The 26721-nt window shown below is 42.4% G+C and overlaps 1 protein-coding gene and 1 long non-coding RNA gene across 3 annotated transcripts; both read left to right on the forward strand.

The window, feature by feature from the left end:
• The first annotated feature begins 256 nt into the window (after nt 1-256).
• sh3glb2b (SH3-domain GRB2-like endophilin B2b) lies at nt 257-23176 on the forward strand. 2 transcript variants are annotated; one of them, XM_084035999.1, is made up of 11 exons: nt 257-409; nt 2762-2903; nt 6132-6260; nt 7620-7753; nt 13763-13855; nt 14290-14352; nt 18824-18847; nt 18944-19033; nt 19510-19610; nt 20649-20889; nt 22539-23176. In XM_084035999.1, the coding sequence occupies exons 1-11, from the start codon at nt 347-349 to the stop codon at nt 22644-22646; spliced, it is 1188 nt and encodes a 395-aa protein (XP_083892125.1). In that variant the 5' UTR covers nt 257-346; the 3' UTR covers nt 22647-23176. The 2 variants fall into 2 exon arrangements, with proteins under 2 accessions (XP_083892125.1, XP_083892126.1); XM_084036000.1 differs by lacking the exon at nt 14290-14352 and having other exon boundaries at nt 22539-23175.
• Nucleotides 23177-24066: 890 nt separating this feature from the next.
• LOC311029712 lies at nt 24067-26181 on the forward strand. Its single transcript, XR_014598908.1, has 2 exons — nt 24067-24334; nt 24398-26181. It is a non-coding gene; the product is annotated as an uncharacterized lncRNA (long non-coding RNA).
• The last annotated feature ends 540 nt before the right edge of the window (nt 26182-26721 follow it).

A 26721-nucleotide genomic window follows, 5' to 3' on the forward strand; every position in this document is an offset into this window, starting at 1 on the left:
TTATATAATATAATATTGCATTTGGATCCCTGTGAACCAGACTCTCTGTCTGTGTATTATATGTAATAATGATTAGTGTTGGTATTTTCCACATGACTTAGATATTGTTGAAACATGTTTAATGTAGTGTGGTGATTAGTGTCGGTCATACTGGGGAGTCGTGACTGGAGCCCGGTGCGCTGTCCCTTTAAGCGCAGGGTGGAGAGCAGCTCTCCGATCGTCCATGAAGTGGATTAGGGTTTTAGTCCTGCGTCTGCAGCTCCGTCCTCTCAGCTGATCCGGAGTTCCTCTGCAGGGACCACAGACCAGACCAGACCAGCCCGGAGACTCGACCCAGCACGCCGTCATGGATTTCAACGTGAAGAAGCTGGCTTCGGGTGCAGGCGTCTTCTTCACCCGAGCGGTGCAGGTAAGATGCGGATCATCGAGCCGGACTCTGCGGGCTGCTTGGCCGTCACGGAGCGCGTCCTGCCCGGATGGAGAGCCCCGTCCGCTGCGGCTCATCTCTCCAACACCGAGCAGACTGGCGTGTTTAAAACGGGGAGATTTACCCAGAATCCCGCTGCCATGTTCATCCCGAGCAGCGTTGTAAGCCGATAAAGGTTCGCCGAGCCTCGATCCATTATTGATGGCTGTGATCGAGTGTATGACCCATGTGACACCAGCAGACTCCCTCCAAGTCCGGAACGGCGACCAGCTGCTGTATTCTCTAGAATATATGGGATATTATTTCTGCTCGGATCAAACCAACGAGCATTCGGGTCCCGGAGATACGGATCCTTGTGTCTGACGCTCCACGACCACAACGAAGCTCCTCTTCTCACCACCAGCTGCCTCCAAGACATCCGGCTTCAGGCAATTCGCCAATTATTAATAACATATGAATGTTTGTCATGAGCTGTCTTTCAGTTCAATATAGGGTGTCTCCTTCCAAAACTCATCCCAAGTCTTTTAATCACATAAAAATATTTTTTTATGTTCCCGTCAACGAGGAACCGCTCTGAAGTCAGGGTGTGTTATCAGTGGCGGTCCTAGGTTTCATGACGCCCTGGGCGAACCTCACCTCCAGCGTCCCCCCCCCCCCCCCCCCCACATACATACACACACACACACACAAATGGACCCCCCCTGCCCCCCTGTTCAGACCAGACGGTAATTCTCCGCAACGGTCGACAAGCGCTTCTGCTCATCTGTTGTTCATTCAGAGCTATTTTTTATCATAACCTCATAAAATAATGATGCCATGTTTCTGTAACCAAAAAGTTTGTAGGCCTACACTTCTTCTATTTATCCGTTCAGAGAGAGAGAGAGAGAGAGAGAGAGAGAGAGAGACAGAGAGACAGACAGTGTATGGTAGTAGACAGTGTAGATATACCGTTGAAATACACATATTTGTTTATCTACTCTTCACATTTATTAAATGTATTTTCTCTTCCTGTTTCCCAGTGCGAGTTTAGATACACAAATATCGCATTTGTCAATTGCGGTATTTTATTTTGAAAATTGCTTTAATTTTGAAAATTGACCGGTTTCTTTGTGTGATTTCCTGCCATAATTGACACAATCGCTCGCGGCACGCGCAAAAAATAGAGCAGACGCCGAAACGATCGCTTCACGGCGTGGGGCGGCCGTGCCTATTCGCGGCGCTTCCGCGGACGGTGTGAACCAGTCTCTCTCAGCATCAGCAGACGCACCTTTTTTTTGTGCGGGCGCTCATGCCGCCCCTCCATGAATGCCGCCCTGGGCGGCTGCCCATACTGCCCATATGAGAAACCGCCACTGTGTGTTATTAATGTATTTCTGACGATTATCTAGAAATGCTCAAAGTAATTAGACCGCCCTCTTCGTTCAGACCTCTGTCCAAAGCCCCGCCCCTTCGTTCAGACCTCTGTTCAAAGCCCCGCCCCTTCAAGCAGGCCCCTGTTCTAAGCCCCACCTCTTCATCCAGACATCTGTTCAAAGCGACGCCCCTTCGTTCAGACCAATGATCCAAGCTCCGCCCCCTTCATACAGACCTCTGTTCAAAGCCCCGCCCCCAGAACACCAAATGAGTGCTCGAGATTGGCGGAGTGCAGTCAGGAAGTAAGAATTCACACAGGCCAAATTCCAATTATTATCTCCGGTCCGACTCTTTTGATGGACGTGGTTTTACAGTCCTGTCAAGGCCACAGATGGCCTTTTTCATGTTTTTTTATGTCAGAGCATTTAATGTATTCATTGCTGTCGGTATGTAACGAGGATTTCAAGTAACATGACAGAAAGTGTTACTAAATCTTCAAAACACCCTTTTTCCAGAGTGATCTCATGAAGTGGCGTATGTATGACACTCCAACTCGTATGCCATTATGGCGTGTTATCACTACGCACAATCGCCTTTTCGCGTGTTTATCAACGCCGGACCCTAACCCTAACCTTAAAGGGCGTTTACATACACGCGGATGTGATGGGTCGTTTCGCTAGAGGGCGCTGACAAACACACGGATGTGATGGGTCGTTTCGCTCAGAACATACACATACATGTGGATAGCTCGAATTGTGTACAGGTAACACACCACAGGAAGTGGCGTGTATATTTAAAGTCATGATGCCACGTTGCTTTTTCAGCTAAAACCAATTAATATGGTATTTAGTATTGTTGATTTATTGCTAACATACCTGAGTTTTAAGGCTGAGTAGGTGATTCTTTTCAGGAACACTTTCTGTTTTACTTGAAATCCTCGTAACATACTAATGAATAACTTGTGTGTGTGTTGTGTCCCAGTTCACAGAGGAGAAGCTGGGCCAGGCTGAGAAGACAGAGCTGGATCCTCACTTAGAGAACCTGATCAGCCGCGCCGACTGCACCAAGAACTGGACCGAAAAGATCTTGAGACAAACCGAGGTTCTGCTGCAGCCCAACCCAAGTAAGAGAGGACACGAAGACCTCTCCTCCTACAGGGTCCCAGAGGAGACCGTTTCTAAGGGTGCACTCACATTAGGGCCAGTTGATCCGTACCGTGCCGGCGTCTGGTTGAGCCCCCGCTCCCCGGTTTCCAGTGGGCCTGCACCCACGCTGCTCCAGGCCAAACGGGCCTAGGACCGGTTGCCTCCTGTACAAACGTCATCACGCCGTAATACGACACACGCATGACTTTACGTTGTTTTCACGACATGTCATCATAGTCACCATAGAGATCAACACAGAGAACATGAGTGAAACTTTACTGACAAGTGGCGTCTGCACATATTTCTAGTAAACACTAGGCCTATTCTAAAAGGAGGGAGCGTCGCACTACGTCCGGGTCCAGTTCTGCCTGACCCAGAATCCATCTGCGTCCTACACAGTCATCAACCGTATTTTCAGTGAGAAATCCGGCCTATAGCGTGCGAGGGGGGGGGGGTAATGAGTGGAACGGCTTAGCGATTACATGGCGTGTCCACGTTGTGTACTCGTGCTCGTGCATGAACCATTCCGTGCCGAAGCGAACCTCTTGGGACCGTGCGGGCCGAGGGAGCGTCGGTACGGACGGCCTTGTGGGAGTGCACGTTTATTAGTCCGGCATCTCATTCAATAAGTGAGACATATAATAGTTTCTAAATTCCATTCATCAGGAACTCCTTATACGGTATATTGGGACACGATTCTAACAAGAAACCAAAACATTTGTCAATTGTCAACAAATGTGTTGAGGAAATATCTGTACTGAACTTTAATGAACTGTCACGTTGTAATTGTGATTATTATTATTTTTAGCTCTTTTATAATGCCACATTTATTCTCATAGTCCTACAAGGATCTGTATTAGCAGCCCAATCTCACAGCAAGTTAAATAGTCCTGAAGTGTAATGTGCTGCGTTCGTGTTCAGGGACATGAAGGGTCCCGTTCCTTCCTGTCTCTCAGCACTGAACTAATGTCCACTAGGATCCTCTTTGTACTGTGTTGCTGTTAGACTGACAACTTGGTTGTAATCTCTAACTTTCCATCTGTGTATTTTCTAACCCTCCATGCTCCAGTTGATCACACTGGTAAGTAATTTCCCAGAATGCCGTGTTTCCCGAGTGGCGGTGACATAATAGCTGCGTTTCAATAACAGTTTGAGTCGCCCTCGCTCACTTGCCCTCAGCCCTTGCTATGACATCACACGGAGGCCACTTGGAGGGCGGAGGGAAAGAGGGCGGAGGGGGAGTGAAAGGGGTAAATGGAACACACCTGCCCTCGTTCACTAACAGCCCAGACAATCATGGATCAACCACACGTTGTTGGAGTAGCGCTATACTGCCTATTCCAAATTACACAAAATATGCGGAGACTCATTTCATTGATGTATTCTGCGCTTGATGGCAATACGTCGGCTTATATACTTACACTTGTAAACGGTGGGCTCTGCCATAACTCTGCAACAGACAGTCTAATTGCACAATTTAAGAAAATGAATGAAATTTAATTCATTTTCTACTTTCTTCTTTCTTCCTCTTCCTTGGTGGTGAATAGACAGCAGGCAATGGTGTTTGAGGTTCATTATCGCCACCGCATGGACATATTTTTCGTGCACCACTGCAATGCATCGTGGGTGATATACAGCTCTGAAGTGGCCATCGTTGTTCACTCGATCACTCAGCCCTCAAGGGTCGATCTCACGGAGTTCACTTCAGCTGTTCAGGGAAATGGAACAGCCCTTAAAATGGCTGCGGGGATTCCCCCGAGGGCAAGTGCTTAGGGGAAGTGAGCGAGGGCGACTCAAACTGTTATTGAAACGCAGCCAGAGTGTAGAGAGTATGAAGCCATGCTGGGGCATGGACTCCCTGTGTTCAAAGAAACAGCTGTTTGATTCCTACTGATCGTCCAGCTGATCACCTCTAATCAATAGTTTAATTGATACTTTGTTCTCTTAAAGAAGCTGCTGTTCTGTCACTATGTTCATGGTGAGATTAGCAGCGGTTCAAATAAACTCACTATTACTTAAAATTAATGTTTTATCAATCCACCTTTTTTTTTATGTGGACAAAATAACAGAAATACCATCACAGTCACTTCAACAGGCAGTAATTAATGAAGCTCATATTGTTTGATTTTCTCCAGTTGTTGTTTTTCATTTCAATTCAATTAAAAGAAACATTGTTTGTCCACAATCCACATAAGTCCGACCTCCTCAGGACCCCCGTGAACCAGCAGCATGGGGGCGGTTTTAAGGTGGTCCGAGTCGAGTAGATACTGCAATGACGTTCATCATCTTAAGATGAATTTGAGCTCTCAGAATTCAAATAAATAGTGGAAGTATGAGGGCTTAGAACACAATAATGGAAGAATGTGATGCTCATTCACACGCTCACTTGTGTCTCATAAGCGATTTTTGAGTTGATACCATTTTTTACAGATTTGGTGCTGAATTAAGCATATTTTTTTACCACTCAGGAGTGGTAGGAGTGAATAAAAATGATCAAAAATCCCTCCAAAATACCACATCACCGAGACCATGAGGACTTTGGTGTCTTAAACTCTTGCATTATTTAGTGATTGGATGGCGGGCAATTCTGTTCAAATTATTATTTAATATTATTACAATAATATTATTATCCATCCTCTGGATGGCCTCGGCCTCTGTGAGACTGCAGACTAACACCACCACACATGAATGTGTCTCAGCTTTCCACACATAAAGGAAGGTCTGTTGTTGCTGCCCGAGATTTTATTTTATTTCGGTAGAAAAATGTGATAACTTTGCAACATTTTCAGTCAGCAAAACATTTTTAAAATAGTTGAGAAATGATTTGTATTGTGTGTCCGGTGTCCCGCTGCTCTCTTCCTGTCTTCCTCTGGTCCTGTCTTCCTGTGGTCCTGTGGTCCTGTCTTCCTGTGGTCCTGTCTTCCTGTGGTCCTGTGGTCCTGTCTTCCTGTGGTCCTGTGGTCCTGTCTTCCTGTGGTCCTGTCTTCCTGTGGTCCTGTGGTCCTGTCTTCCTGTGGTCCTGTCTTCCTGTGGTCCTGTCTTCCTGTGCTCCTGTCTTCCTGTGGTCCTGTCTTCCTGTGGTCCTGTCTTCCTGTGGTCCTGTGGTCCTGTCTTCCTGTGCTCCTGTCTTCCTGTGGTCCTGTCTTCCTGTGCTCCTGTCTTCCTGTGTTCCTGTCTTCCTGTGGTCCTGTGGTCCTGTGGTCCAGGTGCTCGAATCGAGGAGTTCATCTATGACAAGCTGGACAAGAAGCTTCCCTCAAGGACCACCAACCCAGAGCTGCTGGGCCAGTACATGGTGGAGGCTGCCAACGAGTTCGGTCCAGAGACTCCATACGGTAAAGGACCAGATGAGACCTCCAGCATGGACGAGTTGAGGGCTGACAATGTTTCCGTGACAACGCAGCCTCATGGCAGCTCATTCAGCACCAAAACAACGTCAATGTGAAGTTCATCAGGATCCTGTTTCATGCTGGACTCAGGAACTAGACCTAGTTACGTTGCTGTTGTCTAAAGTTAAAGGCAGAGTAGGTGATTCTATATTCTATTCAGAAACACTTTCTGTCTAAATGAAGGGGTCGGGCTTTGAACAGAGATCTGAAAGAAGGGGGCGGGGCATTGAACAGAGATCTGAAAGAAGGGGGCGGGGCTTTGAACAGAGATCTGAAAGAAGGGGGCGGGGCTTTGAACAGAGGTCTGAATGAAGGGGGCGGGGCTTTGAACAGAGATCTGAATGAAGGGGGCGGGGCTTTGAACGGAGGTATCGACGAAGCGGACGGGGCTTTGATCAGAGGTCTGAACGAAGAGGGTGGGGCTTTTTCTCGTTCGGCGATGCGTTCAAAGTCAGAAGTCACTGTGGTTTTCTTCAAATAACCTTAATAATAATCTTCAGGTTGCTGTTGTCCAAAGCTAATGTTGCCTTTGTTGTTTAAAATTAAGTTGCTGTTGTTGTCTAAAGTTAAGTTGCTGTTGTCTAAAGTTAAGTTGCTGTTGTCTAAAGCTAACGTTGCTGTTGTTGTCTAAAGCTAACATTGCTGTTGCTGTCTAGAGCTAACATTGCTTTTGTTGTCTAAAGTTAAGTTGCTGTTGTCTAAAGTTAAGTTGCCGGTGTTGTCTTAAGCTAAGTTGCTTTTGTTATCTGAAGTTAAGTTGCTGTTGTTATCTAAAGTTAAGTTAATATTGTTGTCTTAAGCTAACGTTGCTGTTGTTGTCTTAAGCTAACGTTGCTTTTGTTGTCTGAAGTTAAGTTGCTGTTGTTGTCTGAAGTTAAGTTGCTGTTGTTGTCTAAAGCTAATGTTGCTGTTGTTGTCTGAAGTTAAGTTGCTGTTGTTGTCTAAAGCTAATGTTGCTGTTGTTGTCTAAAGCTAACATTGCTTTTGTTGTCTAAAGTTAAGTTGCTGTTGTTGTCTAAAGCTAATGTGGCTTTTGTTGTCTAAAGTTAAGTTGCTGTTGTTGTCTAAAGCTAAGTTGCTTTTGTTGTCTGAAGTTAAGTTGCTGTTGTTGTCTTAAGATAATGTTGCTGTTGTTGTCTTAAGCTAACGTTGCTTTTGTTGTCTAAGGCTAACGTTGCTTTAGTTTAAACCTAACTGTACTTATTTAAAGCACCAGAACCCAGAATATTGTCTGTTGCCACAGAGACTAAACTGTTGCCAGGCTGTAGAGACGGTGATGACTGACGTGTGCTGTGTGTTTCCCAGGCAGCACGCTGGTCACAGTGGGAGAGTACCAGAAGAGACTGGGAGGAGCAGAGCGAGAGCTCCTCCAATCATCGGCTGCCTCCTTCCTCACTCCTCTACGCAACTTCCTGGAAGGAGACTGGAGGACTATATCAGTAAGACTGACTGTTTGATTTCAACTCTTTGTCTATTTACTTTTCATGTGTTGTTACAGTGGACAGAAACAATCACACATTAAAGGCAAAAAAGAGAAAGGCGACTCTTTCTGTGTAGCCTTTTTTCCAATCCCTCCCAGACACTAAGACTAACGTTGTACCTGGTCCTGGCCTTAGTCCTGGCCTTAGTCCTTAGAGTCCCTCTCTCTGTGTGGATGTGTTAATTGTGACCTGCCAAGGGTCTTTAGGTACTCTGGTTCAATGGTAACATTTAGGTCTTATATTCTACATAGGCCCTTAAAAATGAAATAAATAAATATACATATGGGTCAAAGACGTGGCATGTCAATTCTGGTGTCCGAAGCATATTTATAATGTTAAAAATATATAAAAATTTTAAAACACTACATTTTGTTACTCAACTCTCCCCACTTTACTTATTCACAGGAGTATTTACTATAAGAAATGAAAATTCAAGGAGCTATTTAGCTCAAAAGTACAAAACTGTCCCTCCTGGATAACGTCCGGGCTTAAAATCTATGTACAAAAATATGCTAAAAATGTCAAAAATCTTAATAAAAACATTAATTATGCACTGGGGCATAATTGTGTTGATGTTTGTAATGACACCTACAAATATAGTAACAACACTAAGCTTATTTACATTTTTATTCAAGAAATACTTTTGTCCCTACTTTTGGATTCCCAAATGTCCCTCCTGGGTAACACACTTAAAGCGGCAATATATGACCATATTTGGATGTGGATAGTCATATTGCAGGGTGTTGCATCAGCCAACAGACCCCGAAGGACCCCCAAGACAGAGCACAAGGTCAGTAAGTCTCTCTTAAAATGTTGATATTTTACCTTTTCGGTCGGTCGTACCTGACGTCCTCAAATCATTTGTCTTTCTGGATAACGCTAATAAAATATTTATAATTTTTTTTATTTTTTAAATGACCTATTTCATGTGAAATATGACATTGATGTGTTGAAGATTAAGCTAATATTTTATATAGTAGACCCAGTTAGTGCCTGATTATAAAGGAAATTTTGTTTTTTTGTCCCCCCTGGATAACGATATGTCCTCCCTGGATAACAAAGATATTCTGTTACCCAGGACATGTCCTCTGTTATCCAGGATGGACATGTAAATCAATTCAGATTTTTATCAGTATCTGTAGCTTTTTAGGCATTGATTGATGTTGTAATGTTATATTTTTATTATTATTAATGATTAATTAAACGATTAATGAGGCAATATTATGTATTTTTGAACTTTTATGACATTTTTTGTTATCTTTTTCAATGATAGCACCACAGGACATTACCCGTTTCCTGTCTCTCTCAACTGTGCTATCTAATAAATATCTTTTACATATATATATATACTGAACTAATCTTTATGTTTTTTAATAAAGTTTTAGTATAGCGTACGATGTTTAAGGGTCAGTTTTGTCCTTGCAGATGCCACTGTCTAATAAAGAAAGGCAGAGACTTTTTAGGGCCAGGAAGAATGCTGAGCCACAAGCTAGGGCTGAGTATCTCGAGGAAAAGAGAGAAAGGTATTGTGATTTAGTAAAGTGATTATGCAGATCAGTTAAAAAAGGATTAAAAAATAGGTTTACACTTGTTCGCAAAATATGTTAGTTAAGCAATGTGATGTGATGTTTATGGTAGGGCACATTTCTTCTGGAGCATCGGCATCTTGGTAATTTATCAAACCTGTATACCATGTCATTTGTTTTATTTCTAGGTACTACAAAGATAAATCCAAATCAAAGCCCCAGACACCTATACAGCTGATGACTCCTTCTGCTGCAAAAAAGAAAAGAGAACAGTGGAGGATTAAAAAGAAGAGACAGAGGGAAAGACTGAGGCAGATTAATCAATTAATGGAAGACACACCAGAATCTATCAACGAATCTGCTCTTGAAGATCCTCAACTTGAACCTCAATCCAGTGAGCCAAATGAACCTGAAACACACTCATCCAGTGAGCCAAATGCTCCTACAACACACACACCCCAATCCAGTGAGCAAAATGCACCTATAACACAAATACCCCAATCCAGTGAGCCACAGGAGAACGCTCAGCCACTTGCTTCATCTACCCCAGAAAGAAAGGATAATAACGCTTCAAAACGGCTTGCTAGCTTAAAGAAAGAAAAGTCAAAACTGAAAGATGAAATAGTTCAACTTCAAAGGCAACTTGCACAGGCAAACAAGGAAAAGGAGAAAATAAGGAAACGCCTCAAGAGGGCCAACAAAAAAAATGTTGTCAGTGAGAAGCACAAGCCACGGGGAGCAAAGAAGCTGGCAGAAATGAAGAGGGCACAGGTTGCCCAGTTCTTGTGTAGGGATGAAAATAGCAGACTGCTACCGGGAAAAAAAGACACAGTGACCAAAAAAAAAATTAAAGTACAGAGAAGGGTCCTACAAAAAACCTTAAAAGAGCTCCATGAGCAGTACAACACAGAAATGAAGAAAGAAATTAGACTCTCATATAGACAGTTCTTACGTCTCCGTCCGTTCTACATCACAGAGCCAAAAGCAAGTGATCGTGATACCTGCGCGTGCATAGACCACGAAAATGTCCAGATTCTTGTAGAGAAACTAGCCCAAAGTGGCTTAGTGAAGGCAGCAAGCCTTTCAGAGATACTGGCCAGTATAGTGTGTGATGTTAAAAAAAAGGACTGCATGTATCGTGTCTGTGTGGACTGCTGCTATAAGGAGTTAGAGCTAGATTTTCAAAATGAGAAAAGCATCACTACATGGCAGCAGTGGGAACGGGTCAAAATCACAAATGGTGACAAAGAATACACCAACTTCGTAAAAAATAATGAAAGTGGTACATGGCAGGACCTATTATTATTATTAAACAAGAAGCTTGATTTGCTTGCAAAACACCATTATATATGGATACACCAGGCTGAGCAGTGCAGGCATCTAAAGGACACCATCAGCGACACCGAATTAGTATTCCACATGGACTTTTCGGAAAACTATGGATGTAAAATGCACACAGAGATCCAGGCTTTCCATTTTGGTGGAAGCCGCCAACAGGCCACCATCCACACAAGTGTAGCCTACACGTCCAAGGGGGTACAGTGCTTTGCCACTATTTCGGACAGCCTCAGGCATGATGAGAGAGCTGTGTGGGGACACATTGAGCCTATTTTAAAGGACATTAAGATGCGCAACCCCAATTTGACAACTGTCCACTTTATGAGTGACGGGCCTGTGACTCAATATAGAAACAAAAAAAACTTCTATCTCATGAGCACACTTCCCTACATTATGGGCTTTAAAGAGGTTACCTGGAATTTCTCTGAAAAGGCCCACGGAAAAGGTGCACCAGACGGAGTCGGTGGTGCTGTTAAACGTGCTGCAGATGAAAAGGTTAAAATGGGTGCTGACATCCAGACACCCAGAGACCTTTACAACACATTAATAAGCACAAGTTCAAGCATAAAATACTTCTGGATATCAGAGGAGGACATTCTTAAACATGATGAAGCTGTTCCAGAAAAGATTCCAGTAATAAAAGGCACAATGAAAATTCATCAGATCGTGTCTGTGACTCCAGAGAAGATCAAACATAGAGAGCTGTCATGCTTCTGCAGCCGTGGCACAAACAGCGAGTGTGACTGCCACAGTCCAATTGTATTGGACTTAAATATCACAAAGACCCCCACAAACACACAAACTGCAGCTCCAAGTATGGGGAACAAAAAGAAGACCCCCACAACCAGTGAAACAGCCCAACAACTGTCACCTGACCTGGTTGGCAGGTTTGTAGTTGTAAAATACGATGCGATGCCATTCATTGGTCAAGTTGTCAAATTAGCTGGCAATGAACTTGAGGTGAGCTGCATGCGACAGCTAATGGGGAAAAATTCATTTGCCTGGCCAACAACCACTGATGTGATTTTCTATTATGCATCTGACATGCAAGCCATCCTGTCAGAACCTGAGCCGGATACGAATCGCTCATCGAAATTATGTCCCCAAGACTGGAAAACCTTCCAAAGTTTTTGGTAGCTCACCTCACCTGCTCCGCTCCCTCAGGCTGTGATAAAAGAAAAGATATCCAAGAGAAAAATGCAGTTTCAATTGTTTGCTTTAAAGTTTAATTCATTAACAGGTTTATGAAAAGAAAAGTTTGGTTTAAAGTTACTTGAACATTCAGTTAGTTACTGTATTAGACTAAAAATGTAGTTGTTATAAATAACTCAGTTACTTAACTGAAACTTTGAAAGATTTGTTGTTTTTAGGTGAGTTTATTGTGAAATCAAATCCATGGCATTTTAAGTGATTATCTATTGTTACATTCAGAAAAATCAACTCTAGTTTTTTAACATTTTAATATTTTAACATTGCAAATGACTTGGTCACTTGGTGACTTTAACACTGACATTGTTGAACAAAAAGCTTGTTTGAATGTTTTGATGCTATGCTGTTACAAACAACTGAACGTGTTTTCTTATAGTTACGTCGCTGTTACATTGTTGCATGAAATTAAAGATTTTTAAAAAAAAAGAAGAAATCACTTTTTCAGATCTTTTAACAGTTGTCAGTTTCTTTGTATTATGTTGGTTACAAATGTCCTGAAACAGCCTTTAATGAAATACTTGACACTGAAATCGTGCAGTGGTCATTCCTGGCTAACAGCATGTCATTCTGGGTAACAATGACACAGTCAAATAATTCAACCCAAATTTCATATTATATTACAGTATTGTGTTTTTTTAGGTGAGGATACAATAACAACCATTTTACTTACACTGTGAAAAATCTTTAAGACATTTTCCATCTTTTTTCTCTTTTTGGCACTAAATATTGTGTGACAAACAGGAACGAATGAAGCCATTTCACTATAAATGTCCAAATATATTACATTAATTCTGATAAAAATGTTGTTTTCTGAGAAGTAATTATTTGTTGAGCTCTAACTATAATTATCTAAAAACATTTAAATGCCAACAATGATAGAAATTTTAATTAATTTTGAAAACCATTTACGTTACCCAGGGGGGACATTTCCCACGGGAGAAATCATATAATTCACTGAAAAATGTTTATTGCATTCTTAAAACAAATTCCTGTTGTTGAGTGATATACAAAACACTCTAATAAAGATAGAAAGTGACTTAATGGGTATTTTTAGCTAATTTAATTTTTTTCCATTTTTAAAATCCTTATTCGTCTTTGACCCATATACAGCTTCCATTATGTCCAGCCACTTTCCAGGAGTTGGAGGGTCACATGTGAGTATCTAGATTTTGAATAGAATGTGGAGGAGGGTGGCTGGCCCTTAGAGATCGGGTGAGAAGCTCAGTCATCCGTGAGGCACTCGGAGTAGAGCCACTGCTCCTTTGCGTTGAAAGGAGACAGCTGAGGTGGTTCGGGCATCTGGTAAGGATGCCCCCTGGGCGCCTCCTTAGGGAGGTCTTTCACACACGACCAGCTGGGAGGAGGCCACGGGGAAGACCCAGGACTAGGTGGAGAGACTATATCTCCACACTGGCCTGGGAACGCCTCGGGATCCCCCCGTCAGAGTTGGCTGATGTGGCCCGGGAAAGGGAAGTTTGGGGTCGCCTGTTGAAGCTGCTGCCCCCGCGACCCGACACCGGATAAGCGGTTGAAGATGAGATGAGATCACCGGGTATCGATCCTATGTACCCGATCCGCGGATCCCCTCAAGAGTCCAAATAACGCTGTCCCAGAATGTTCATTTTTATGTGGTGTGGAATAAAAAAGCGGATTCAAATCTCACTTCCAAATTCCCTCCATCCAAGTGGACGTTTCTTGTGTTCTTCTCGTGTTCTTGTGTTTCTTATTAACACCACCTGGGTGAAGGGACTTACTGTATGTTGCCATGGATACTATTTTTGCATTTCCTATGAAATGTCTTGTTATGGGAGCTGTTAATGGAATGCTGGTGTTACAAGGTCTGTTCCCTCAGAAGATCCCTGGTTTCTGATTGGCTCCCTCCTGTGTTCTGTAGAAAGAGAAGCGACTTTTGGAGAATCGACGGCTGGATCTGGACATCTGCAAAGCTCGGCTGAAAAAAGCCAAACAGGCAGAAGCCAAAGCAGCGGTGAGATGAAACTTCCTACTGTTCCTATCATTCTTCTTCCTCCTCCTGTCCTCTGTGATCGTATTCAAACTACAGTAAACATGAGTCCAGAAAGTCTCAGTGTTGTAGGTTTGTTCGAGACGCTTTCTTTGTCCTACTGTAAATCACCCAGTATATGGGCAACAGCACAAGCGCATTAGCCTATTGTATTGTGACTTAGTGGAGCCCACTATCACAGATGTAAATAAAGACCCTGACTATTGGTGGTAATATGAAAACTAGGCCTCCCCCTCCTTACAAAACCCAACTGAACTGTTTCTAGCTTGTGCACCTGTGCTGCTTCTCATCACGTTTCTTTTTGTTGCTCTGCCTCTTTTTGTTTTCCTGCTTTAATGATTGAAACTGCATGCCAACCGTTGCCAACATGTGTCTCCCCTCCCTGCTCTTGTTTGTAGGCTGCACCTGATTTTCAGGAGACAAGACCTCGCAATTATGTTCTTTCTGCCAGTGCATCTGCGGTAAGAATCCTGAGTTGAACAAGTGGTTGTATGAGCAGCAGCTATGCTAACAGGCTAACAGAGAGCACTAGAAGACTTGGTGGACTGGCTCAGCCTCAGAGCCGACACCAGGAGAACTAAACAACAGAAAAAAAGATAAACAGGCAGATAATCAAACACTGAAAGATATGTAATGTGGTGAACAGAAATGATATATCCACTAAAGCTGTGTCGTTCTTCTTTTACCAACCTTCTTTTGATTTTTGAATATATTTTTTCAATTCAATTTTCTCAGCATCTTTTCACATGGGACTGTTTCCATCCTTTGTTCGTTCCACATTTTCATTGTAGCAGTTTTAGGGTGCACTCACACTTGGGCCACTTGATCCGTACCGGGCCTTGGCACGATCAACACTATTTTCAGTCATAAATCGCCTCGATAGCGGGGAGGAGATCCGAGTTGAACACTGAGCGATAACGAGTGAGATGGCCTATCGATTAAAGCCTACATCATGTCCACAATGCGTACCCGTGGCCCAGGAAGCAAACCGTTCTTAAGTACGGAACGGAGCATCACACTAGTCAAACAATCTGGGCTTTAGGCTCAATTGTGCCTAGACACGGTATGGATGCCTAGTGTGAGTGCACCCTATCCAACATCTAAGAATCTTCTGAGCACAAGTTGATAGAGTGATAGAGAGATGGGGTGATAAGTAGCTTCTACTCTTGAGTGTAGATTTACTTATCAGCGATGAATTGCTACCAGTTCACATTTAGCATTATCTTGTTACAACTGTTTAGCAAAGGTTGGATATAGCTTTAAAGAGACTCGTCTCTCTTTTTTGGTATTTTGAATGACATCAAAGTTTCAAGACGACATAGACGACTAAACAACATAGTTTGGTTGAGACGACTAAACAACATAGTTAGGTTGAGACGACTAAACAACATAGTTTGCTTGAGACGACTAAACAACATAGTTAGGTTGAGGCAACTAAACAACATATTTAGGTTGAGACGACTAAACTACAAAGTTAGGTTGAGACGACTAAACAACATAGTTAGGTTGAGACGACTAAACAACATAGTTAGGTTGAGACGACTAAACAACATAGTTAGGTTGAGACGACTAAACAACATAGTTAGGTTGAGACAACTAAACAACTTATTTAGGTTGAGATGACTAAACTACAAAGTTAGGTTGAGACGACTAAACTACATAGTTAGGTTGAGACGACTAAACTACATAGTTAGGTTGAGACGACTAAACTACATAGTTAGGTTGAGACGACTAAACTACATAGTTAGGTTGAGACGACTCAACTACATAGTTAGGTTGAGACGACTCAACTACACAATTAGGTTGAGATGACTAAACCACATAAGTTATGAATTTAAGTTTTCATGCATGGCTCGGATATGTGTATGCTAGCGTTTTGCATCAGCAATTAGCATAAGTGATGAACAGGCTAGCTGAAAGGATGAGGGTTTACATTTATATTTAGGGCATGCAACAGTATATGGGGACTGATGGGGGTCAGAGATAGGAGGACTGCTGGTTAGAGATGGTACGTTCCACGGTTTTAGAAAGGAACGAGAGAAGAGATACCGGTCTGTAGTTGTGGATGTCAGTGGTGTCAAGGGTAGGTTTCTTAAGGAGAGGCTTGACTCTAGTGATCTTGAAGGACGCAGGAATGAGGCCTGAAGTGAGAGAGGAGTTGATGAGGGTGGTGTGGAATGGTAGGATGTTGTACGAGATGGCTTGGAAAAGGGAAGAAGGAATAAGGTCAAGGGGTCAGGTGGTGGCACGGTTAGATGTAATTGTTTTGTGGACATCTTCAGGGGAGAGAGGGGTAGAGTGGGTGAGGCAGACAGAGGTGGGAGGGAGGGAAGTGGGAGGGATAAAGGAGGAGCTAATGGCCTTCTTAGTCAAGTAGGTGACAAAGTCATCTGTGAGGGAGGAAGGAGAGGGAGGGGAGGGAGGGGTGAGTAGAGTTCAGGTTCAACTGGTGACCTTGTTACCTGGTGACCGTGTTACCTGGTGACTCTCAGCTGCTGGAACACCAACAGAACATGTAGGAGTCCTCGTAGAAGCCTTCAATCTTAAATCCATCTGTGTTCATCATCTTTACCAACCGTTTACTGAAGTTACTACCAGCTGAAAGTCACCAGGTAACACAGTCACTGGTTCCACTGGAACACCATCCTGGTCTGAATGCTGGAGAAATTGAGTCCGTCTGGATATGGATGGTGAGGTACGAACATGTAACAAGCAGACAGTTAGATGCTGCTGACAGTTTGAAATCAGGGTTAAAGCAACACTGAAGAAGTTTTCCACTTCGGTCCCCCTACAGGTTGGAAGCGGAATTGTCCATTACTGCCGTCGTAAATAATTTAGCCTATCGCACATACATTATTTGTTTGTATGCAGAACCGGCTCTGGAAACGATGAACGATTTGAATGATGTCCAGTGACAAGGTAGCACAATAGCTAATGCCTTAGCTAAGATTAGCTAACATGAGCCATAGCGATAGTTACATATATATTAGCACAATAGCTAACGCCTTAGCTAACATGAGCCAATAAAATAATCGACAATGTATTGTACAGATGCACACTGTTGGAAAAAAAAAAGATTACCGGTATTATTTACAAGTCCAGCAGCAACAAAGCCAAGTCACCATCTGTCTTACATTTTGTAGCCTCCTTCAGCTCTCGCCAACGAGTGTGAGCCGGTCCGATATTCACTCTCGTTCGAGCTCGTTCTTTGTCATGCTCCCGTTTTCTTTTCTTCACCTCATCGGACATTATACTCCTCCTTTTCTTTGCAGGCTCTGCCATGACGCCAATTTAAAAACTCCTTAGCTGCAAAGTATCTTCCACGCACCTGCCGGGTGTTCTCCCACTGATCTCCACGCAGAGCCTCCATCTACCGGCTTTGTAACACTTGCCGTAAAGCTGGTCAAATTTGTAGTCTCATTAGAACTACAAAACCGCTACCCGACGAGGCAAAGTTACATAGTGCGGTTACAGCCGATAGACGGCCGCAGAGCGAAAGCGGAACTGCCGTTCACCAGGTTTTGAGGTGATGAACCACTGAAACTATTTTGGAAACATTATTTGAAGGCACTAAAAACTCTTTAGTGTTGCTTTAAAGCTTCTAACTGGTGTTCTGGAGTTCTAACGATGATGACATGAATATCTATGATGACATCACTGTAAAAGGGTCTATTAAAACTCCTTCATGAGCATGCTCTGTCAAGCTACATTCCACATGGTAACGGCTAGCTGAAGGTTTAACAAGTGAAACAATGCAATACAAACAATGTAATGAGTAAAAGTTATAAGTGATGCAGAAAAGAAAAACGGGGAGATGAAGACAAACGGCGCAATTAGCTGTTTCAAACCCGTTATTACCTAAAAAGGCCTGTTTAGATCATGTTCATCATGTTCTGTTATTACATTCAGCAGTGTAATGCCTTAGTGTCTAAATCATTATACATTTTTCTCATGAGACACTCTGAATGCATCGCACACTTGTAAGTTCATTTAGTTTCTACATAACAAATATTCTTGCATTGTATGTTCTACAATGAGAAATGGCCTTTCTGGCAATAAGACATGTTGACCACAGCGGGGTGCTATACAGCAACTATTCTCAAGTTTGCAGCTGCAGAATGTGGAGTAAAGGTCAGGTTCAATTCAAGCTGGAGGCAACAACAACAACAGCTGTCGGCATAAACAATGTCACTGAATGTTTCTAAACTCCAGATCAAATCAGCTTCTGACTTTATTTGACTTCTGTCATCGCAGAAGGCACAAAAATATCATTCAATCAGTGAGGCTAAAATATAAACTACTGTGTGTCTCCTACAAATCTACATTCCCATTCAACTGAACTACATTCTCACTTATATTTCCAGGGAAAGTGTTTTTTTCCAGACCAAACGGTCACAGTTTGAAAGACTTTAAAAGATGTTTGACAAACGATATGTCAGCACAATAAAAGCCGACACCAACCAGGTTTCCTCCATCATGGCTGAAATCACCACTTTTACTGAAGCAAAAGAATTGCCTCGTTCGCGTCTTTATCATGTCATGTGATCTGCAATTAACAACATTGAACACACGGTTAGCCTCATAAATGTTGGTCTATAAGATGAAGCGAGGTTGAAACGACATTGCATGTCTTCTGAATTGTTACGCAGAATATAAATTCATTAAGTTGAAATTGAATGTGATTAAGTTAAACTTAATTACATGACATAAATTTCTATTTGAAAATTTCGATTGAAAGTTCTAATATCCAGCTGACCTGCCAATAAGCTGGTGAGATTCAGAGAAGAAGTCATATCAGCATCTGTTTTGTTTCTAGCGTCCCTCATAGTTTCACATTGTTGCAGCTTCAGAGTTTCATATCGTCAACATCATTTAATGTTTGTGAGGATGATTCATGTCTCCTTCTTTCTGTTCTCATGCTGCTTTTCTCAGCTGCTGAGTGAGGAAGTGGACAAAGTAAGTATGTTCTCCTAGTGGCCATGCGTCTATTTGTGTCTTCATGACGAGCATCACGTGTTTATATGGCTACCTTCCTGTCGCTTCCCTCTGCAGGCGGAACACGAGCTCCGCGTTGCTCAGACGGAGTTTGACCGGCAGGCTGAGGTCACCAGGCTGCTGCTGGAAGGCATCAGCAGCACACATGTGAGATCCTCTGAGCCACGTTGGACACACAGCATGACTCATTGTTGTGTGTCCGTCTGAATATGGCAGATTTACTGGCGACGATCTTGCTCCAAACAGGATGAATCAGGTTCTCCGTAGGGGGAATGAATGAGACGCATTGATAGCGTCAATTTCAACTTCCGTGAACTTTGAAGCACTCAAATTTGTAGCATTATCAGCAGGCAAACGCTGACAGTGCTGACCTTTTTGAGATATAGTGCTCAGAGAATGAGAGGACTAGTCTGCAGACAGTCCATGGGACAAATGTTTCTTTTCTGAACTAGACTGGTTTCCTGAAAACTATGTTCCCACACAACTAAACTACAATGTCAGTTGCTTTTGGAGAGAAATGTATTCTGTGTTGGATTATCCCCTCGTCTGCTCTCTCCCCTCGTCTGCTCTCTCCCCTCTCTCCCCTCATCTGCTCACCCCCCTCATCTGCTCTCTCCCTTCAGCTCAACCACCTGCGTGGTTTGCAGGATTTTGCAGAAGCTCAGGCCACTTACTACGCCCAGTGTCATCACTACATGCAGGACCTTCAGAGGGAGCTCAACAAGTGAGGATTCACTGCTGTAAAATGTGTATGACCAACAGTCTAAAAACACAGAAAGTTATAAAAAGTCACAAAAAGTTTTCCGTGTTGCTCAGCACAACTTTCAAAATAATGTATTTCAGTTGGAAACATCTGGGTTTAGATCCCAAAACCAACGTTAGGTTTACAGAACCAAGATTAGGTTTAGGCAAGAAAACCTCGTAGTTGGATTCAGGCAACAAAAAAGATAGAAGTTGGGTTTAGACAACACAACTAAATTGTAGTTGTGTTGGAGAATACAGTCGTTAAAGAGGCCCTTTCAAGCAAAACGCAGCCATTAAACAGACTGACTGTATGGATGACATCATCCTGAATCAGATTTCTCCTGTTTATCACACACAATGATAAATCAATGATGGAGTTAATAACCATAAATTAGTAACATTAATAATAATACATATTATTTGTAGTGCAATTTTCATTCATTGAATTTTGGTTATTTTATTATGGTAAACACCACTGATGAACCTTAGCAATGTTAGCATGTTAGAGTGTTAGCCAGGATAACTATTGAACATCTTTTACTTTTACTTTTGCCAGTTACTTCAAGGTTAACATGAACTGGGGTGGCCGGTGGCTTAAAGTCCTCGATGCGGGAACGGGTTTGAATCCCACCCGGGACGAATTTCCCGCATGTCATCTCCCTCTCTCTCTCCCAGTTTCCACGCTGTGTGAAAAAGTAATATAACACTTGAATGGCGCTCGAGCCAAAAAAAAAAAAATCTTTAAAAAAAAAAAAAAAAGAAGGTGAATCAAAGATTTTTGCTCTCTTATATAGCCCAACTTCTCTGGAAATGGGGTTTGTACAAGCCAATGAGTCATTCATTCAAATCTGTTTCCATTTGAGGTTGTTGATACAGCAGCAACACAGACAAAACGTCACGTCCAGCATTTGTTGTTGTCTCACTTTCTACGTGATTACTGTAAGAACCTCAGATATATATATATATATATATATAAAAACTGGAAATCCACTTAATTAATTTTCCAATGTTCACACAGATGTGGTACTGCCGTCAGCATCCCCCAGCCAGACGCTGCTGTCTGCCCCGACCCCGTCTCCCCTGCCTTCCTGTCTGGACCATCGTCCCCTGGAGCTCCGGTTTCCTCTTTGTCCAGCCAAAGGCCCGGCACACTGGCGATGGAGCTGACACAGCTCCCCGTCACAGGCACCAGGAAGGCCAAGGTCCTGTATGACTATGATGCCCATGATGCCAGCGAGCTCTCCCTCTTGGCTGACGAGGTACAGTAGGATATATAGTAAACTATTTAGCTGGTTTTAATATTAATAACCAGATGAAAAGGATGCTGAAATAACTCCATAATGATGGTGATCAGTAACAAGTCTGAAGTAATGCTTTGTTAGGTCTGTCTGAAGACCACAAGATAACTATTAAAATGCTTGTTTTCTGAATGGAGTCTGGTTGATGGGTGCTAGGCTATGCTAACATTGTAGCTGCTCCATCAACACTCCAAATAAGGTCATCTAGACATAAATACAGCAGATACCTTATTGTTTGGAACACAGACAGTCTCTGGTTTCTCCACATAGTCTGGTCTGGTCTCTGAACTAATGTGAGCTACTATCGTAGACCTCTGGGGGACCACAGACAGTCTCTGGTTTCTCCACATAGTCTGGTCTCTGGACTAATGTGAGCTACTATCATAGACCTCTGGGGGACCACAGACAGTCTCTGGTTTCTCCACATAGTCTGGTCTGGTCTCTGGACTAATGTGAGCTACTATCATAGACCTTTGGGGGACCGGAGACAATCTCTGGTTTCTTAAACTACATAACAACTTGTCGTTTACACATTTCAGCAACAAGGCAATGAATTAATGACATGAATCATTAAAGGACAAAGCATGAAACGCATAATACAAGGATATTTCAAAACGAATAAAAACATTTAAAAAATATTTTCCATTCATTCATTCATTTATTTAAGAAGCAAAACGATAGAAAATGAAAATAAGCTAAAATAGAATAAGACTGGTGTTGGAGCCATTTAGGGTTTTTGTTTAGAATATTTTTATATTAATTATATAATTATATATTTTGAGTTATGGTAAAAATTATAAGTTGTGAAAGTGGGTGTGTTGAATACTTGGGAAACGGGTGTGTCTTGGTCAGGCTCTAGTAAAATGCCCCTCTATAAGGAAGGAAAATATCTTTGTTCAGGTTCCATCAGCAAGAGAGCAAAAAATGTACTGACTGCACTATTTCAATACATTAAGTTATTTTGTCCCACATTAGACCACTGTTTTGATCGCACAAACAGCGACATTGTTTGAATTTTGTTTTCACTTTCCCATAAAGTCAACCGGAGTTTGCTTTAATAAATAAATAATATAATTTCGAGTTAAACACTCTCTGTGTGTGCTTTGGAGGAAATGCGTGTCGTTGCCAGAAAACCCGAAGGGCGAGCAAAGAGTTTGCAAGGACATCCGGTAAAGAACTAAAGTTACAGTGATCCAGCCTCTTTGCCTCAGGCACAATTCATGTCACCTCCACTTTAGGAAACACTGTATTGTCAACAAGAGGCCGAGCAGGAAGGAACGCACATAAATAGAAAACAACATCTTGAGATCATGAGGATGAAGTGTGGGGGTAAATCCTCTGGGACTTTGTGGTGTGGATTTGGTCTCTGTTTCCTGTCCTGTCTCCTATTTGGAGAAGTTGACGCAGATAAGAATGAGGCAGACTAAACACACACTGTGATCATGAGTGTGAGATGATGCAGAATTCACCATACCCATTCATTTCTGTTTCCTTTTGCTTGAATTAAGACTTCAGTCTTTTCTTTTTTCTTGTTTAAATGGATTTTAATCAAACATTTTGGGTCACATTTATCTTAAAACATCCTCCTTTGTTTCCTTTTGTTTCTGCAGCTCATTACTGTGTACACCGTACCAGGGATGGACCCTGATTGGTTGATTGGAGAACGGGGGAACCAAAAGGGAAAAGTCCCTGTCACCTACCTTGAACTGCTGAGCTAATGGACTAAACAACAGGACACACACACACACACACACACACACACACACACACACACACACACGTTTTCATGACTTAGATTCTATCCCTGGAGAGTTATCCAAACCAGAACCCCTACCAGTCTCATCCTAACCCTCATGATGTGTTCACCCCAAACACAAAGCAAACGTTTCATGATTGCATTCAAACTCATTAATGACACGACACAAATAAGACAAATATGCAAAAAAGTTGAAATACTTCAACTCGAGTAAGAAATTAGGGCGACAGGAATCGTCCTGTCACCCTAAGGTCTCTGAATACGAAATGGAGGGACCAGATGCTGTCTCCTAGGTCTGTGGTCCCCCAGAGGTCTACGATAGTCTGGTCTGGTCTGGTCTGGTCTCTGGACTAATGCGAGCTGCTATGTGGAGAAACCAGAGACTGTCTGTGGTCTAAACAATGATTATTTATGTCTAGATTACCTTATTTGGAGTGTTGATGGAGCAGCTACAATGTTAGCATAGCCTAGCACCCATCAACCAGACTCCATTCAGAAAACCAGCATTTTAATAGTTATCTTGTGGTCTTCAGACAGACCTAACAAAGCATGACTTCAGACGTGTTACTGATCACCATCATGATGGAGTTATTTCAGCATCCTTTTCATCTGGTTATTGATATTAAATAACAGATCAATAGTTGATTCTGGGTTCCTCCAGCTGTGGTAAACCAGCCCACGTGGGTCTTGTTAGATCCAGTGAATCCAGCTTGGTGAAATCCACCGAGCACCTCTGGATGATGTCATGAACTCAGACAGGACGGTGTTTGGTTTCCTGGTGGATCTGGGACTTCAACATGTACAAAGCAGCAATAGGGGGGGTTTCAGCCGTGATGGAGGAGACCTGGGTGGGGTCTACATGGAGGGAAGCCCTGCCTCCTCTCTGGTGCATCTAGTGTGAGTGACACAAATAAATATAAATGATCCTGTGGTAAAACTCTTGAGTAACGAAAGGTAAAAATGTATTTTTGGTCTAAGTCTTCACCCTAAAATGTACACTATGGGGACCTGCAATTGTCCCCACAACGTGACAATGTAATCAAATGAATGTCTTCACATGACCAGTAAAGCATACATACACACACTTGTGTTTAGTCAGTACGATTATTGTATTTTGGTCCGTGGTGGTCTAAAACACTCATGTTAACCTGTTTGTTGGGAAAGTTTCTCTATTTACAGATAAGTCTAAAACAAATGTGTGGTTTGATAATAATAATAATAATAATAATAATAATAATAATAATAATAATAATAATAATAATAATAATAACTTGGACTTATATAGCGCCTTTGATGTAAACATGTGGGTCATTACAGACTCCCCCCCCCCCCCCCCCCCCCCCCCCAGTGTGTGTGTGTGTGTGTGTGTGTGTGTGTGTGTGTGTGTGTGTGTGTGTGTGTGTGTGTGTGTGTGTGTGTGTGTGTGTGTGTGTGTGTGTTATAACAGTAGTTTGAGTGGTTTTGTGTAAAAACTCTATTCAATCTTAGATTTGTTTTATCACAAAGGCATTCATGAGGCATTCAAAGAAAGAGACGTCACATAATCCATTAAAGGATCATTTTGATTGGTTACGACTTGGGTCTCATTTTTGTAGTTTATTATTTCTATTAATTTTGTACGCACCAATGTAACTGCTGAGGACTGGAAAAGTGGAAAAGTGACAACACAACAAGAGAGTTTGATAGAGTAAGACACCAGACAGATGTTAGGAGGACAACAATGTACCCTTTATGTTTAACCCTGGTTGTAGTAATAATAATAATAACACATTTTAGTATATGTAATTGTACTGAAAGTTGCTTAACAGTTAAAATACAGTTAAATTAGAAACAAAGTCAAGCAATAGAGAAAAGACACAGCATTAGTCACACATTAAAAGCAGATCTAAAAAGGTGAGTTTAAGTAGCGTTTTCAATGTGCAGTGTGGTCTCGGATGTGTTTATGATCTGCTGAGGGCTGAAACCATAGAAATAAAATAGGAGTAGAATTCAAATCATTGTAGCAGGATTGTTAGAGCTGCGGCCATTTTTATGTGTATTGTTGCCATAGTGTCCATTGTCGTGGGCCACTTCTGTATAAAATAGATGGATTTCTGTTATCCAGTAATGACAGGGGAGTAGTAAGATACCGAAGCATGGAGAGCCACACTAAATAAGTCAAATGTTACAACGTAATGCTTCCTCACTCTTACCACACCGTAGCACACATTGGTGTTCTCAGATGGTTGACAACAACGTTACTGCAGTGGTAGCCGTGATCTGTAATTAGCTCATTTCTGAGAAAGTTGCATGACTAATGTTACTCACTACTCATGGTTTAGGTCACTAGTGACAGTGAAATGAGTGTGAGTCATGGCTGTGTGTGATGTCGGACTTCCGAGGGGAATCCCTCCAACTGAGATTATTAGATGAAGGATTCTGACCTTCCACTCGGGCCATCGTTGGGCAAAAAATTCCTGTCGTCAGAAAGCCATTCAATTTACAGAGAACAATCATACTTTCTTTCTCTAGTGCCACCTTCACACAACCTGGAAGTGAGAAAAGCAAGACAATCCTTCTTCTCGGACATCATTGCCAAAAACAACAATAACGCACGGACCTTGTTTGCTACTGTTGACAGACTAACAAACCCTTCTGTGTCTGTAGCCCCTGAACTGCTTTCCACCAGGGCCTGCAATTACTTTGCCTCCTTCTTCACAGAAAAAATCCAGAAAATTAGGCAAGCAGTCAGCGCCTCCACATCAGGTGCAGGACATGTGTCCATGTTTCCACTCAAGGTCAATTTAAAAAACATTGCACAATTTCATGTGATTAACCATAAAACCTTGGAGGACATCATACAACATCTGAAATCCTCCTCCTGCTGCCTTGATATTCTGCCAACAGGCCTTTTCAAAAATGCATCAAACTGCATGACCCCAGATCTTTTACAGATTGTAAACACGTCTCTTCTGTTAGGTGTCTTCCCACAGGCCTTGAAAACTGCTGTTATCAAGCCTCTCTTAAAAAAAGAACAATTTAGACACTTCACTAATGAACAATTATAGACCAATATCAAACCTCCCATTTTTGAGTAAAATCGTCGAAAAAGCAGTTTTTAAGCAGCTGAACGACTTTATGGTAATGAACAACTGTTTTGATGTCATTGGGCGAAAGCAGGGTACACCCTGGACAGGTAACCAGTCCATCGCAGGGCCGACATGTAGAGACAAACAACCATTCACACTCACATTCACACCTACGGGCAATTTAGAGTCACCAATGAACCTATCCCCATCCTGCATGTCTTTGGACTGTGGGAGGAAGCTGGAGAACCCGGAGACGCCCGGGAATCGAACCTTCTGTAATGCTTTTCTGTAATGCATTTTAATTTTGCCTTTATTTTCTTTTAATTCTTCTATTTTTTTCACTTTATTGTATGACATGTTATGATGTGAAGCACTTTGAGACTGTCTTGTGTATGAAATGTGCTATACAAATAAAGTTGCCTTGCCTTGCCTTGCCTTACCTTCTCCATAGCCTAACTAAAAGAATCCCGGGTGTCCACTCAAAATTTCAAAATGGCAGCTGTTTTTTCTGCATGTCTAAGTTTAGTTTTGCATGTCAGACAGAGCAAGAAGAACTCAATAAACACTCATTGGGCTTTGAGGAATGATGTCAGAACAAAAGCCAAAAAAGCAATGGAGCTGACTGTGTTCATGCTGCTAAGATTGTTCTTTGAAGCCAACTTCAGCCTCTACTTCCAGGCATTAAAGGAGCTGATGCCATACTTCTTTGCCAATAACAACACCAATAATTATGCCCGATGGTTGCCTGTTCACCCGAGGGACATGCTGAAAGGCAACTTTGTGGTGCATAAGACCAAACATGAATTCTCAGGATTTGGTCTTGATCAAGCACATGAGCAGGCCAGTGCTTTAATCAAGGGTGATGGTGGAGCCATTGGTCTCACTGAAAATCAATCAGCCCTGAGGAGATTGATGTTCTCTGGTCCTGAGGTGAGTCATCTAGTGTCCTTCTATGAAAGTGAGGCACAG

Source organism: Eutrigla gurnardus (genome assembly GCF_963514095.1).
Source record: "Eutrigla gurnardus genome assembly, chromosome: 19".
Lineage (NCBI taxonomy): Eukaryota > Metazoa > Chordata > Actinopteri > Perciformes > Triglidae > Eutrigla > Eutrigla gurnardus.

What these genes read in the sequence shown, in the direction of transcription:
- sh3glb2b (XM_084035999.1), top strand. Translation starts at nt 347, where the DNA reads ATGGATTTCAACGTGAAGAAGCTGGCTTCGGGTGCAGGCGTCTTCTTC. An exon ending in GAGACTGGAGGACTATATCA is followed by an intron (nt 7,754 to 13,762) that starts GTAAGACTGACT and finishes TGTGTTCTGTAG; the next exon opens with AAAGAGAAGCGACTTTTGGA. An exon ending in CTTCAGAGGGAGCTCAACAA is followed by an intron (nt 19,611 to 20,648) that starts GTGAGGATTCAC and finishes ATGTTCACACAG; the next exon opens with ATGTGGTACTGCCGTCAGCA.